A 17,143-nucleotide genomic window follows, 5' to 3' on the forward strand; every position below is an offset into this window, starting at 1 on the left:
ACAAAACAAAGGAAATAAAGGTCAGAACGTGACAATTATACAATGACTATGAGGTTAAGGTGCAGACTGTCAGCTTTAATTTGAGGGTATTCTCATCCATATCGGGTGAACGGTTCGGGTGAGAAATAATCCCATATTCCTAGCACGCAATGATTACATTAAGTTTGTGACTCTAGAAAACTTGTTGGATGCATTTGCTGTTTGTTTTGGTTGTGTTTCAGATTATTTTGTACCCAATAGAAATTAATGGTAAATAATGTATTGTGTCATTTTGGAGTCACTTTTATTGTAAATAAGAATAGAATATGTTTCTAAACATTTCTACATTAATGTGGATGCTACCATGATTACGGATTGTCCTGAATAAATCGTAAACAATGATGACCGAGAAAGTTGCAGACGAACAAATGTCCCCCCCCCCAAAAAAAAAAATGCAAACACATACACACATTGTTGCACACACACGCATAGAGACACAGACACAGTGACATACACAGATGAACTTTTACAAATACTGCACTGCAGACACACACACACACACACACACACACACACACACACACACACACACACACACACACACACACACACACACACACACACACACACACACACACACACACACACACACACACACCAATACATACATGTAAGAAACATAAGACACACAAATGCATCCAACAAGTTTGTGGTCACAAGCGTGATGTAATCATTGTGTGCTAGGAATATGGGACCTATACATTACATTTACATTACATTTAAGTCATTTAGCAGACGGGGCCACAGACGCTCTTATCCAGAGCGACTATACAAAACTTTTGACTACTTTAATACACTTAAGTGAATTTGTCCCAAACATTTTGGTCCTCTAAAATGGGGGGACTACAGTATGTACAAAAAGTGCTGAAATTTCTAAACAGCTAACCTGATATGATCCTCAAATTACAGTTTTTTCCAATTGCTAACACACTAAAATGACATGCACAGCACAATTATTTAAACTGACACACAGAGAGCAAAACCTCTTCTTAAGTCTCCAAAAGTCTAAACACATTTTCTGCTTTACACACATTTTGCAATTCAAAAGGACACCTTTTAAATGCACTGCACACGGTTCTCTGCAAAAGACACAACAATCTGACATAAAGTCACATGTTTGCCATTTCAAAACACTGCCATTCAAAATGACACTACATGAGCTAATTGGCCAATACATGTGCCACCTGGCCAAACACCTCAATGGTTAATTGTTACCACTTCAATCAGGAAGTAAGCACTATGAAAAGACCACAGGTGAGCACCTTTTGTTTTACAACAACAATGGAAGCCGTTGCAGAGATGAAGAGGAAGAGGGAGGGTGGGAATGAGAGGGGGGGGGAAGAGTGAGAGGTATGGGTAGAGCTGGTAGAGGAGTTCATGGCCAAAGAAGACAACTTTCAAATGAAATCAGAGCAACCTTAGTTGATCATGTCATCCAACCATGGGCTGACAATGTGAGAGGCTGGACAGAGAGTGCAGCCCAACTTGAGCCGTTTTACTGTCGCCTGTGTCATCTGGACATTTAGACTGAAGTACAGGTATGTAACCAACATTTCTTTCAAACTATGTAGTACACCCCATGTCATAGTGTATCAGTTGGGTGACACCTGTTTACTTCATGAATGGCTGATGTCATACACTAACTGCACAAATTTCCTGTAGAATTTACTCTACTGTGGGGGAAATATATTTAGGCTGCATTGTCCAAGCCCTATATATATATATTTTTTTGTTTTTCTAAAGGACTGAGAGACACAACCATGGTGGAGGAAGGGGCCACAACCATGGTGGAGGAAGGGGCCACAACCATGGTGGAGGAAGGGGCCACAACCATGGTGGAGGAAGGGGCCACAACCATGGTGGAGGAAGCCACATGTTCACCGGGGTACAGGAAGCTGCCATTGTAAACTTGGTTTTGGAAAATAATGAAACCAGATTACAAGAAATTCAAAGCCACATCATCCAAGACAACACCATATTCAACAAGTCAGTCTGTCCACATTGGCTCGCATTCTCAAGTGAAACCAAATCAGAATGAAACAACTTTATAAGGTGCCGTTTGAGAGAAACTCTCAAAGAAACAAAGAGGTCAGACGAGCATATGTGGATGTAAGTACAATATTGACTGCAGTACACTACACGCAACATTGTTTCCCAGTGTACTGGATAACACCATATTGACTGCTTTTGTTATTTGTTTTCTGGGAGTACTGGAAATTGATGCTCATGCAATCCCACATGAGTTCATCTTTATAGATGAGGCTGGGTTCAACCTAGCAGAGACCAGAAGAAGGGGGAGAAACGTCATTGGCCACAGAGCCATTATAGATGTTCCTGGCCAACGTGGTGGGAACATCACAATGTGCGCTGCCATCTCCAAAACGCATGGTGTCCTCCACCGTCATGCCAACCTTGGACCATACAACACAGCCCATATTCTCTGGACAGACTCCACAACATTCTCATACCACCAGAGCGTATGAATGATGCAGACCATCAAAGAACCCGGTAGTATGGGACAACATGAGCTTTCATCGTGCAGCCCTAGTCCAAAACTGGTTTACTGACCACCCACCATTTCTCGTGCAATACCTCCCACCATACTCCCACCATTTCTGAACCTCATAGAAGTTATTTTCGGCACGGTGGTGGAAGGTATACGACCAGCAGCCCTTTGTGCGCATGCCTCTTGTGCAGGCTATGGAAGAGGCATGTGATGAGATTGATGTGGGTGCGATTCAGGGATGGATAAGGCACTCAAGGCACTTCTTCCCTCGATGTCTTGCAAGGGAAGATATTGCCCGTGATGTGGACGAGGCGTTGTGGCCAGACCCAGCTGTGCGGCAAAATGCTGCCTAATTATTTTTCTTTACTCTTATTTTTTCTGCACATTTTTTCTGCAATTTTCTTTTTCAGTTTACCGTTTTTTTGTGAGCATATTTTTGTTCAGTCCAATGTAAATATATCTGCTGTGCATATGTTGCACTGACTTGTTTGGTGAAAATTTTAAAAAATAAACTGTTTCAACAGCATGTGTGTGTATCTGCAAATATTTCTGTGCATCTGAAGATTTTCTACAATTTGAACTATTTTAGTATTATGGCAAAGCATACTAAAGATGAGTGCTTTTTATTATGCCCAACAGTTGGTTTGACAAAAATCTGGTAATATGAATGAAGTGTGTGCCATTTCGTGCAAACGTTTGATTTTGATAATGCTATATGTAGTTTTGGTTGCAGTGCTTCATTTTGCAGGATATGAGGTATTTTGCAGTTTGGGTGTGTGGTTTTGTGAATTGTGTTAAGTATTTTGATAAAACCAGCCTTGTTTGCAAAATTGTGTTTTAGCAATTGGGAAAACTGTAAAGCTGATAGTTTGCACCTTAACCTCATAGGTTTAACCTACATCCAAAGTGCTGGAGAACAGAGCCAAAACAACACAAAATGTGTCAGTGTGCGTGTGGGCTCGTATTACTATCCTTGTGGCTACCGAAAATCCCCAAAAGTCCCCACAAGGATAGCAAAACAAGTCAAATTCTCCCTTGTGGGAATATCTCCCAGGTTCCCATGAGGACAAAGGCTGTTTTAAACGTAGGGGTTAGGTTTAAGGTTACAATTAGGATTAGAATTTAGGTTTAGGGTTTAGGGAAAATAGGATTTTGAATGGAAATACATTTTAGGTCTCCACAAGGATCGTAAAACATTTACAATGTGTGTGTGTGTACATGGATTAGACACTGCCCATTTCCCAAAGTTGACATCTTTTTTTTACCTGGGTGGTATTTCCATAGAATGTAGGGTATTTCAGAAAGCAGGATCAAAGGGTTTCCTAAAGATTCTACGTAATCCATAGTTAAAAGTTTTATCAGGATATTGGATTGTGGAAGTGAAATACAACTCTCAACGTGAATGAAAGCAATGGGCAATTCGTTTTTATAAATCCAACACTTTATTTGGAATTCGGAACAAATATTCCACAATCCCATTGCAAATTGTTCAATATCAATCCAGGTTATTGGTAGAATGATCAAATGCATCAATGGTCCAGTCTGTGGTGGAGAAAGGGGGTTGGGTTTAAAGCAGAAGAAGAAAAGGCCTGCAGTGATTTTAGTTTGCTCTCCAACCAGAGACAACAATGACGTGACATAGCAATTATGAGAACTATTGGTTTTGTAACACAAGACATTTTTACTCAAATAAAAAAAACATACAATCAAGCTCACAGACACGAAGCTCACACAGAACTGACACATGGTAGCACCTAGGTAAGTTAGTGCAAACATGTTTGCGCTCACACAAACAATGCCACCCACACGTTACCACTCTTTCACACAGACACAGATGCACACACACAGACCGACACACACCCTCAGACAATGTGACCGACAGTGTCAATCCCGGGGCTGGATGTCCAAAATGTTCTCAGCCAGGCTAGTGAGTTTGCTGTCTTCCAGTGCTCTGACCAGCCGGCCCAGCCGTGCCGCCCTCCCCTCCGCCTGGATGAAGCGGCTCAGCAGCTGATAGGCCTGCTCGTACAGCCCCTCCCTCTCATACTCGTAGGCCAGGTTGTCTATGGCCGGCCCCTTCAGCGCACGGCAGTTCTTGCCCAAGGCCCGCCCCACTTTCCTCCAGTCCCGCCCAACGCCGTTGGAGAACCGCTGCAGGTCCCCCGCCGCCAGCATGCGGTCCTCTGATAGGTCAGGAGACAGAGTGGGAGGGGGTGTTAGAGACATGTATCCAGAGTCTATACATGTTTCTGCATGTAAGACGTGGTGTAAGTAAGTAAAATACAACAGCAACTTTCCAGCTACTGGCCCTCCTCTCTTACCACTAGGCTACCCTGCCGTCCCGGGTTTAGTAGATGACCCATAATGAGTGTCCTCTATACCAGAGATTGGGCAAGCTATTATGGTCCTCTTCCTCAAAGGACCACTTAGATTAAAACCAGCACTTGAGCCGACTAAAAGTGTCATCAAACTATTTGAGGCACAGGTCAATAACCTTCCATAGACCAGTGCTGGTCTACTGACCGAGAGGTGAGAAACACTGTTCTATGCCAGTGTATGAATGTAGAGGACCCAGGGGACAGCTCCCTGCTGAACTCCCACTGATGATAAGAAGCAACCATGGAAGACAGAGCCAACTCACCAAACACCCTCTTCTGGAACAGGAAACAGTTGCTGGGCACAGGGGGCTCTTCCTGTGTGAGGGTGGGTGGCTGGGGAATGTGACCCAAGGCCTGGCTCTGCAGCTGCTGGTCCAGCTCAGCAATCTCATCATCCCGTAGGCGCTCCGGCTGTCAGGAAGTGACACCAACATTTAGAACACCCCATAGTGAGTCATTAGGCACAGCAGAGCACCTGTCAGGTATAGATTGGTGAAGTATTGCTTGTGATCTGTTTATCATATATTACCAGTAACAACACCACTATATATGGATTATAACCGGTATATAGTATATTACCTGTGACTGGTGGATGTGCTGCAGACAGAGCTCCAGGTCGTCCAGACAAAAGTCCAAAGTGTGCGTCCCGGCTTTGAGCTGGGTTTCCAAGGCAAGCTCCTGTTGTGGGATGTGGAGGAGGCGGCAGGTGTGCTGGGAGAGGGACTGTTGTACGGCACCGGAGCCATAGCTCTGCAGGAACCTGCGGCACGCCGCCACATCCACAAACTTCACCTCCACACCCAGCAGAGGATCTGCATCGTGTAGCTTTAGGATCTCGTACCCCTCCAGCCCCCCAGCTGAGTCTGGGACACAGGCCAGGTAAGGTCAAAGGTTAGAGGTAACCATAGCGAATCACTGGCACAATTGTAATAATTTTCACTGCGACCATAAAATAAATATAACCTGACTGTGTATCCCTCCACTACTCTGGTCCAGGCAGAGCTCTGAGCTCAACCGTGTTATGACTTCCTAAAAGATCTCACAGCATTTATCTGACAGCAGTTTTTCACAAGCTTTTAACTATATTCATCCCTTCAGTAGATAAGCAGGTCACACTACACCAGCCCTTTTTCACTCCCCATGACCACCAAGCTAAGCCTTTCTTTCTATCAATAATACATCTGCCTCACCCAATGCTCAGCATGCTCCCTACGCTAGCTGGAGACCGGATGGCCTGATGTGGCTCACCTGTGAGTGTCAGCTTGAGGACTTTGAAGACGCTGAACTTGCCCTGCTGGTCTTTGTAGAGAGAGAGCAGGTTCACTGCGGGACAGGAGCGCAGGAAGAGAACCGCACATCCTGTCCACGGGCCAACCTCCACACTCAGTGCCACCATTTTCTAAAATATCATATGGTACAACATCCCATACAAGATTAAAGTTCATAATGTCTCTGCTCTGTATGCTACTATTCAAACATTATGCTGAATTTTGTACAGCACAGGAGCTTGTACTTACAGCTACATTCTTACATACACAGTACACACACACTCCCCACTTGACATTATCACACGCATGCGCACTAACAGAAACAGACATGCATGTTGTCCTATAAATAGTTAATGGGAACTGTCTCTGTCCCTGCCTCGTTCCCCTTTTCCCTTTCATACATATCACACCTCCTCTCTCAACTAAACATAGAGTACCTTTTCATCCATTATGTCCATTGTTTGAGCATTCCCGTCATCTGACCTCAGCTGTCACAAGCTTCTTCTGTGTTCCCTTCAAGCGTCTTCCTTCCTGCAGAGATAGAACAGATATATTACTCAGGTAATCAACAGTCTGAGTTCAAAGGCCAAGACACATCAATCAAATCCATTCTGGTATTAAAAAGATCAAGGATCAAGATGCAGTCACAATACAATGGAACCCCTCACTTTATATTATCTCACTCCACGATTCTTACGTATCTTACCCTATCTTATCCCCTATATGTCATTACATTAATTTACTATTTAATGTCCCTTTACTACCCTGGGCATTTCTAGGATTTGAAGACTTTGGGGGCATAACCCAAAGCCAGTAGGGGGGTCCAGGGGCATTATCCCCCAGGAAAAAATCTAAGGAATTTCAACAGTTAAATGCATTAATTTGGTGCACTTTGAGATTAATATTGAGAGAATATATATTTTTCAGGTAACGTGCACCTTCCCACCTGCCACAGGGTCTCTCCTCTGGAACACATACATCTACAGTGTATTGCCAAAAACCACTAAGACAAAACTGACTAAAGTCTCACAGTACCCAAACACCCTTTCTATCTCTCTCACTCTCACTCTCTCTCACACACAGACACACACACACACACACACAGACAGACAGACAGACAGACAGACAGACAGACAGACAGACAGACACAGCAGTAATTAGAAAGCTTTAAGTGATAGTCTACTGTGAGCTCACCCCTACTCTAGCGCTCTCCATCACTTTCTATGTGTCGTCTGTTGCTGTCTCTTTGTATTCTATGTTGCTGTCTTTCGTCTACCCTCCTCTCTCATCCTGTCCTGGTTGTAAAAAGTTTTAAAGTAAACAATTATTTTAATAGTAATTTCACAGGATTTTTTTTCACCTTACCTGCAAATTCTTTGTAAGCCATGTTTTATTTGTTCACTGTCTGTATTTCACTTCTTATAATTTGTGCAAATAAATAAAACAAATTAGATTCTTTAGAGCAGCTTGAAGTGATACAGTCTACTGTGTGCTCAATCCACCTGCCCTCTATTGTTACTTTCTATGTCTCTTGTCTGTTGCTGTCTTTGTCTTGTTTGTTACCATCTCCCTTGTCTATCCTCTTCTGCTGTGGCCTGTTCTGTTCTTCTGGTGTCTCTCTCCATCATATCCTATTTTTCTGTTGCTGTCTCTGTGTCTTGTCTGGTGTCTCTCTGCACCATATAATTTTCTGTTGCTGTCTCTGTGTCTTGTTTGGTGTGTTTCTTAAGTTTTGCAATCCAAAACGGTCAAGGGGATACTGGGGTAGCTTAACTTGTTTTGGGTCTGTGACCAGGTCACCTAAATCATGCTCTTCCCTACCATTTGCCACTGGCTGCTTCTGTTCTAATTGCTCCACTGGCCTGCTGTTCTCATCTGTCCTCCTCTTCCTATCTGAAAGGTAGAAAGGTGCAGCATGTCATTAGTTTTGAAGGGCGACTGCACTTCCTGATTTGGCCTTGTTTTAGATTTGGTTCAATAAGAAATGCTAGCGGGTATGACTGAATTCAAATGTGAGTTGCTTTTGGGGTGTGGTTTGATGTGGGTGTATCGTGTGTATGTTCACAGGTGGAAAGAATTAGCCAACTTATATTGCCAAGTAGCTTCAGCCGACTGGTGTGTGACCTGACTTTGGATAGCTTATCTCCGGGGCTAGTTATGGACAGTAAATAAATTACACAACGTTAATGAGAGAATATTTTCATGCCTAAAATCTAAAACAAGCGCAGGGGAAGGCTCCCGCCATAGAGCGGGACTGGACGCTGTGCCTGGACTTGGCACCAACGCAGAAGAAGACAGGCCTTGGAGCTGGACTGGATGCCGTGCTGAGACTGGGCATCGGCGCAGGGGAAGGCTCCGGCCATGGAGCTGGAGGTTCCGGACTGTTGACCGTCCCAGGAGGTTCCGGACTGTGGACCGTCTCAGGAGGTTCCGGACTGTGGACCGTCTCAGGAAGTTCCGGACTGTGGACCGTCTCAGGAGGTTCCGGACTGTGGACCGTCTCAGGAGGTTCCGGACTGTGAACCGTCTCAGGAGGTTCCGGACTGTTGACCGTCTCAGGAGGTTCCGGACTGTGGACCGTCTCAGGAGGTTCCGGACTGTGGACCGTCTCAGGAGGTTACGGACTGTGAACCGTCTCAGGAGGTTCCGGACTGTTGACCGTCCCAGGAGGTTCCGGACTGTGGACCGTCTCAGGAGGTTCCGGACTGTTGACCGTCCCAGGAGGTTCCGGACTGTGGACCGTCTCAGGAGGTTCCGGACTGTGGACCATCTCAGGAGGTTACGGACTGTGAACCGTCGCCAGAAGCTCTTGACTGGGGACCGTCGCCTGAAGCTCTGGACTGAGGAGGTGCACTGGAGGCCTGATGCATTGGGCCGGCACAGGTGGCACTGGACTGGTGACACGCACCTTAGGGTGAGTGCGAGGAGCAGGCACAGGACGCACCGGACTGGGAAGGCGCACTGGAGGACTGATGCGTGTGGCCGGCACAGGTGGCACCGGACAGGTGACTTGAGGGAGAGTGCGAGGAGCAGGCACAGGACGTACCGGACTGGGGACACGCACTTCAGGGAGAGTGCGAGGAGGAGACACATGACACACCGGACTGGAGAGGTGCACTTGAGACCAGAAGCGTGGAACCGGCACAGGTTGCACCAGACTGCTAACCGGATCCTCTGGTCGGATGTTGAGCAGAACACACTTGCACAACATCTCTCTCATCTCACTCTCTCCCAACTTCGCCATTGCCTCCCTGACAGTCTCTGGCTCTTTCCTCTGCTCAGCCGCCAGCTCCATGTGCACCCCCCAAAAAGAACACTTGGGGTTGTCCTTGGGCTTTCTGTAGGCGTGAACCCTGTTGTCATCCCTGTCCTCCACAATCTCCTTCCGTCTGTCTCCAAGGAAGGGTTTCGAATCTTCCCATCACTTATTCCCATGTCCAGAAATCCTTCCCTCTTTGGGCACGCTGCTCAGTCCTGGTTTGATTTGATATTCTGTCACGATTGTTTGAAGCATACTTAAACCAACGTGCATTGTGATCTGGGTTCCACATCTTTATTTAGTGAAACGCACAAAACAATAAAGCTTGAACGAAACAAACAACGAAACGTAACTAAGAGGTGTAACATACACTAACTCAAAACAATATCCAATAAAACACAAGTAGACAAAATGCTACTTAAATATGATCCCCAATTAGAGACAACGATAGCCAGCTTCCTCTAATTGGGAATCATACCAAACACCAACATAGAAAAACTAAAATAGAACCCCATAGAAAATAATAACTAGAAAACCCCCAGTCACGCCCTGGCCTACTCTACCATAGAAAATAAGGGTTCTCTATGGTCAGGACGTGACAGCTGTACTCCAAATTTATTTTTACTTGTGTCCTGCCAACTGTGGGCTGGATTGAAACAAACCCAACCTTCATTTACGTTGTGACGCAGTCACATTTCAGTCTTGCTAAGGCCCCGGAAGCCCAGACCTAATCACGCCACTGGTACTACCCCAACCCACTCACTCACACACACAGTCCACCCTCTCTTAACGCCTGACCTCAACCTAACCCTTATCTCTGGTTAGACTTCTTTCAATGTGACTTGGTTCTGGTTTAGGGTCAAGAAAATGCTTGATGTGCTAGATCTGGGAGAGAGATAAATAAAGGGAAAAGAGTATCTGAGCTGGATTATGCCCATATCCTCATATTATACTATTAATTTCTTATTTTATTGAACCTTAATTTAACTAGGCAAGTCATTAAAGAAACACATTCTTATTTACAATGACGGCATACCCCGGCCAAGCCCTAACCCGGACGACGCTGGGCCAATTGTGTGCCACCCTATGGGACTCCCAATCACAGCCGGTTGTGATACAGCCTGGAATCGAACCAGGGTCTGTAGTGATTCCTCTAGCACTGAGATGCAGTGCCTTAGACCACTGCGCCACTCGGGAGCCCAAAAGAATACATATAAAAAATTTGGCCTGCAGGTGATTTTATTTGGCCCAAGTTTCTGAGCAAAGAAAAATATTTATATTTTTTAAATTGCCGCCTATTGGGGAAGATAAAAGTCTATAAAATCACCAGGAAATCATCTCAAATTGATTTTCATTTAGGAAATCTGTTCCCAAGTATTTTCACGCATCAATAGAGGCACATACAGTGCCTTCAGAAAGTATTCATACCCCTTGGCTTATTTCACATTATGTTTCGTTCCTGCCTGAATTAAAAAATGTTTTATTAAATGTTTTCTTACCCATCTACACACAATACCCCATAATGACAAGGTGAAAACATCTTTTAAAACATTTTAGTATATTTATTGAAAATGAAATACAGAAATATCATATTTACATAAGTATTCACACCCTTGAGTCAATACATTAGAATCACATTTGGCGGCAAATACAGCTGTGAGTCTTTCTGGGTAAGTCTCTAAGAGTTATTATTTTTGTTATTCTTCAAGGTCTGTCAAGTTGGTTATTGATCATTGCTAGACAGGCATTTTCAAGTCTTGCCATATATTTTCAAGCCGATTTAAGTCAAAACTGTAACTAGGCCACTCAGGAACATTCAATGTCATCTTGGTAAGCAACTCCAGTGTATATTTGGCCTTGTGTTTTAGGTTATTGTCCTGCTGAAAGGTACATTTGTCTCCCAGTGTCTGTTGGAAAGCAGACTGAACCAGGTTTCCTCTAGGATTTTGCCTTTGCTTAGCTCCATTCTGTTTCTTTTTATCCTAAAAAACTCCCTAGTTCTTGCCGGTGACAAGTATACCCATAATATGATGCAGCCACCACCATGCTTGAAAATATGAAGTGGTATGCATGTTTTGGAATATTTTTTATTCTGTACAGGCTTCCTTCTTTTCACTCTGCCATTTAGACTTATATTGTGGAGTAACTATAATGTTGTTGATCCATTCTCAGTTTTCTCCTATCACAGCCATTAAACTCTTTAATGGCTGTGATAGGAGAAACTCTTTGAAAGTCACCATTGTGGCCTCATGGTGAAATCCCTGAATGGTTTCCTTCCTCTACGGCAACTGAGTTAGGAAGGACGCCTGTATCTTTGTTGTGACTGGGTGTATTGATACACAATCAAAAGTGTACACCATCATGAAGTGGAACGACATTTATTGGATATTTCAAACTTTTTTAACAAATCAAAAACTGAAAAATTGGGCGTGCAAAATTATTCAGCCCCTTTACTTTCAGTGCAGCAAACTCTCTCCAGAAGTTCAGTGAGGATCTCTGAATGATCCAATGTTGACCTAAATGACTAATGATGATAAATACAATCCACCTGTGTGTAATCAAGTCTCCGTATAAATGCACCTGCACTGTGATAGTCTCAGAGGTCCGTTAAAAGCGCAGAGAGCATCATGAAGAACAAGGAACACACCAGACAGGTCCGAGATACTGTTGTGAAGAAGTTTAAAGCCGGATTTGGATACAAAATGATTTCCCAAGCTTTAAACATCCCAAGGAGCACTGTGCAAGCGATAATATTGAGATGGAAGGTGTATCAGACCACTGCAAATCTACCAAGACCTGGCCGTCCCTCTAAACCTTCAGCTCATACAGGGAGAAGACTGATCAGAGATGCAGCCAAGAGACCCATGATCACTATGGATGAACTGCAGAGATCTACAGCTGAGGTGGGAGACTCTGTCCATAGGACAACAATCAGTCGTATATTGCACAAATCTGGCCTTTATGGAAGTGGCAAGAAGAAAGCCATTTCTTAAAGATATCCATAAAAAGTGTTGTTTAAAGTTTGCCACTAGCCACCTGGGAGACACACCAAACATGTGGAAGAAGGTGCTCTGGTCAGATGAAACCAAAATTGAACTTTTTGGCAACAATGCAAAACGTTATGTTTGGCGTAAAAGCAACACAGCTCATCACCCTGAACACACCATACCCACTGTCAAACATGGTGGTGGCAGCATCATGGTTTGGGCCTGCTTTTCTTCAGCAGGGACAGGGAAGATGGTTAAAAATGATGGGAAGATGGATGGAGCCAAATACAGGACCATTCTGGAAGAAAACCTGATGGAGTCTGCAAAAGACCTGAGACTGGGATGGAGATTTGTCTTCCAACAAGACAATGATCCAAAACATAAAGCAAAATATACAATGGAATGGTTCAAAAATAAACATATCCAGGTGTTAGAATGGCCAAGTCAAAGTCCAGACCTGAATCCAATCGGGAATCTGTGGAAAGAACTGAAAACTGCTGTTCACAAATGCTCTCCATCCAACCTCACTGAGCTCAAGCTGTTTTGCAAGGAGGAATGGGAGAAAATGTCAGTCTCTCGATGTGCAAAACTGATAGACATACCCCAAGCGACTCACAGCTGTAATCGCAGCAAAAGGTGACGCTACAAAGTATTAACTTAAGGGGGCTGAATAATTTTGCACGCCCAATTTTTCAGTTTTTGATTTGTTAAAAAAGTTTGAAATATCCAATAAATGTCGTTCCACTTCATGATTGTGTCCCACTTGTTGTTGATTCTTCACAAAAAAATACAGTTTTATATCTTTATGTTTGAAGCCTGAAATGTGGCAAAAGGTCGCAAAGTTCAAGGGGGCCGAATACTTTCGCAAGGCACTGTATGTGGGGTTCTAGTTTTGTTTTTCGATGTTGGTGATTTTGTATGCTTCCCAATTAGAGGCAGCTGGTATCATTGTCTCAAATTGGGAATCATATTTAAGTAGTATTTTTTCCACCTGTGTTTTGTGGAATATTGTTTATGTGTGGTTTCATGTTAGCACTCCATTGTCGTCACGTTTTGTTTAGCCTTTATTGTTTGTTGTGTGGTTCACTTATTTCTAATAAAAATTGGAACCCAGATTCTTGCTGTCAATTTGCAGTGTACAATTGATTTATAACTACGTTCCGCCCCCCGACCATCCGCTCAAGGAAAAATCGGTCCACGGCTGAATGTAATTGTGGACCCCTGGCCTACATGTAATCATAAGACATCATTACATTCATAGACTGGTAGTGTCATACATTACTAAAACTGAAAGTGTGCTGGATTAATTCACCAGATGTAGCCTAGGATACCATAGAGTGTATGAGGATTATGTCATCATCAAGAGTTTATTAATGCAACATTTAACATCCACCACTGCAGCGTCAAAGACTAAAATCATCCTGCCAAGTGCCAACCAAAGGATTCCTGGACATTGGTTCAATTTAGCGAATGCCATTCTTTTGATTAGGATGAAAACGAGAGTCTACAAGGTACAGACTGCCAAACAAGTCTAATTGGTCGGTTCCATTTTTTGTAGTGAATACTTATATGGTAGTCTATAGAGAGCAATAGTAATGATTCAATGGGCAAAGTTTATGAGAAAATTTCGTTTTTGGAGTTTTTTTTTTAGATAAACGCAGAAAATAAGGCCTGTGGTAAACACAGGTTTAGAAGATTTTATACATTTCATTCTATGAGATAATCTCACTTTTTGTGAATTTTGAATCATGTACATTATAAACAAATACATTCATAAAGGTCATGTTAACTGACGAATAAATCAAATCAAATTGTATTGGTCACATACACATGGATAGCAGATGTTAATGCGAGTGTAGCAAAATGCTTGTGCTTGTAGTTCCAATGGTGCAGTAATATCTAACAAGTAATCTAACAATTCCCAACAACTACCTAATACACACAAATCTAACAAGTGATCTAACAATTCCCAACAACTACCTAATACACACAAATCTAAAGGGGTGAATGAGAATATGTACATATAAGTATATAGAACAAAATATATAAGATATCTTAAGCCTGTGTTACCTCAGACCTTATTTTTGTTGTTTATTATTACAAACTGGTGAGCTCTATGACAGGTTAGACTAATGAAAAACAGGGTCGCTGTTTTGAAGATACAAATATTTTGGAATATTTTAGAACGCATTTATTTGTTTTTGCCACATTAACTCTATTACAGACACCTTAATGCATAGTTGTGAATCATATTATGTGAGCTAAGCATACAAATAAAAAATGAAAATATATAAAAACATTTTCCTTAAAGTATAATTTTATGTGTCTAATATATGTCACTGTCCCCACTGCTACAAAACACTTAAATACATGTAATTTTGTCCTTGAAAGATTTAAATGAAATACTGAAGAATTCTATTCATAACTATGGAACTACTGCTTTTCTGAAGAGTGCCAATATGGCTTCAAAGTCTTTCATTGACCAATAGATAGCATCAGCAATCCAGGGTTTATATAAATCATTGGTTTAGACTACTGAGCCTACAAGACAGGTAGCACTGTGTGGTATGCAGTTCTGTGAAAACACGAGTCCCGTGAGTCACATGTACAAGATGACAGGAATTTCACTACATTCTCTCCTGCTATGAGGCAAGAATATGACACAGCAGACTGGTCTCATAGACTAGACGTAACATAGTAAATGTAAATCTGGGTCACTCAAATCAATATGATATGTTACATTTGGTATAGTGAAAGAGATGGAGACCCGCGCACTGTCGAAAAAAGGAATAAATCCAAAACGGAGACTTGAATGCAAAATAAAGACGATTATTAGAACATCATGGTTCCCAAATAAATTAAATGTAGATTTACACTGAGAATGGCCAAAGGCCGAAACTTTTGTGTTTTGTTTTCCCTTTTTATTTATCCACTTTCTTGCACTATGAATAACCTCAACCAGAAAAAAACTGGTTGGTCAGGAGGGTGGTGGGTCAGGAATATAATGTGAATGTGTTCGAATCTCATCATGGACAACTTTAGCATTTTAGCTAATTAGTAACTTCCCCTAACCTTAACACTTTTAGCGAACCCTTCCCCTAACATAACTCTTCCCTAACCCTTTAACCTAACTTTAACCTTAACCCCTAGAGCTAGCTAATGTTAAAAATTACATTTTTTGTGTAACATATATGTTTTGGAAATTCAGAACATATTGTACGAATCACAATTTGTAACATATTTTAATGACCCTGGGTTAATAGGCACGGATATCGAATCTGCCGCTTGAGCATTCTTTTGTGGCACAGTCGATAGCGCACTGGATTTCGGACTCGAAGGACGAGGGTTTCGAGACCTGCGCCCTGCCTGTTTCATTACATTGGTGTCAGAAGTGGTCGGACCTTGCATCCACGACAGTGCGTGTGCTTGGCCGGTGAGAGTTCCTGTAAGACGTAGAGTCGCAAGCTAGTGCGAGGACGCACTCTTTGAAAGGAGGGAATAGTGTAACGACCCTGGGTTTATAAGCGTGGATATCGACTCTGCCGCTTAAGCATGCTTTTGTGGCACAGTCAATAGTGAGCTGGACTTTGGGTTAGAAGGTTGAGGGTTTCATTACAATATGGTACAAATTGCAATTTGTAATATGTCATATTAATAGTCATTTGTAACATATCATACGAAATGGATGATGGACATCCACAAATTAATACTTCCCATACGAAATGTAACATGTCTTGCGTTTACATACAGAATAATACGGAATGCTCTGAGACCACGTTGGACACAGTGCGGTTCAGACTTTTAGGAAATTAGAAAAGTAGACCTACTTTATAGTATATTAAGCTGCACCAAACACCGCCTATTGACCTTCAATAATTAAAAAAACTATTGGTGAAGTTTTAATCATACATTGAAGTTGTTACAAAACAGTAGCCTAATCAACGATAGAAAGGAATCATTGCAACTTGAATACATTTTCTTTCATGATTGACGTACTGTTATGCATTTGTTTACTGTCATTTGTGGCATTAACTGTTGTATAGGCTATCATTTCGTTTTGGGTTTAAAGTAAAATCATAATTGTATTGTTAACTTACCTTCAAAGAAAAAAAATGTTGTAAGGACGGCAACACGACCTGACCACAGGAAAACACAGATACAGTAATAATTTCCCGACAGGCAATTGGTTACAGGGAAACCTGAGGCACTGTGATTGGTGAGAAAGAACATACCGCTTCCCTATTGGTTAGAATCACGTATCTTTACAGGAAGGAAGTATTTGACTGTTTTTGTTGCTCGATTGGAAGGAAATATTTGTCGGAACTGATCCTTTACTGCTTTAGCTATATTCTTGCAACTGTGTAGCTAATGACAATGTTGAAATTATATAATTGCATGTACCCACTGAACATGACACTAAAGGCAAAATGAATCGACTGAGAAGCAACATACCAAATAAGTAACAGGTTATTTGTTTAGGCCTATATAGATAGTTACTGTTATTTGATGTTTTTGGAACCAGGGCCATGGGTGACGTTATTCATTTGCCCGGTTTAAATGTTGTTAACATGTATATTCCTTCCTCGAAGTAATCACTGCGCCATTTGAATGTATGGGGGGTTCCTTACGTGCACATCCACATTGTCAGACAAGAGATTATTTCAGAGAAGGTAGGCCACATTTATTAACAAGGAAATACATGTTCA

The 17,143-nt window shown here is 42.4% G+C and overlaps 1 protein-coding gene across 2 annotated transcripts; it reads right to left on the reverse strand.

The window, feature by feature from the left end:
• Positions 1 to 3,968: 3,968 nt before the first annotated feature.
• On the reverse strand, positions 3,969 to 16,603 carry tradd (tnfrsf1a-associated via death domain). Of its 2 annotated transcripts, XM_064979505.1 has the most exons (7): positions 16,535 to 16,564; positions 8,013 to 8,084; positions 6,629 to 6,722; positions 6,172 to 6,322; positions 5,503 to 5,786; positions 5,187 to 5,334; positions 3,969 to 4,728 (listed from the first exon to the last, which is right to left on the reverse strand). In XM_064979505.1, the coding sequence occupies exons 3-7, from the start codon at positions 6,647 to 6,649 to the stop codon at positions 4,430 to 4,432; spliced, it is 903 nt and encodes a 300-aa protein (XP_064835577.1). In that variant the 5' UTR covers positions 6,650 to 6,722; positions 8,013 to 8,084; positions 16,535 to 16,564; the 3' UTR covers positions 3,969 to 4,429. The 2 variants fall into 2 exon arrangements, with proteins under 2 accessions (XP_064835577.1, XP_064835568.1); XM_064979496.1 differs by lacking the exon at positions 8,013 to 8,084 and having other exon boundaries at positions 16,535 to 16,603.
• Between the last annotated feature and the right edge of the window lie 540 nt (positions 16,604 to 17,143).

The sequence above is a fragment of the Oncorhynchus masou genome, chromosome 1 (assembly GCF_036934945.1).
Source record: "Oncorhynchus masou masou isolate Uvic2021 chromosome 1, UVic_Omas_1.1, whole genome shotgun sequence".
Taxonomy (NCBI): Eukaryota; Metazoa; Chordata; class Actinopteri; order Salmoniformes; family Salmonidae; genus Oncorhynchus; species Oncorhynchus masou.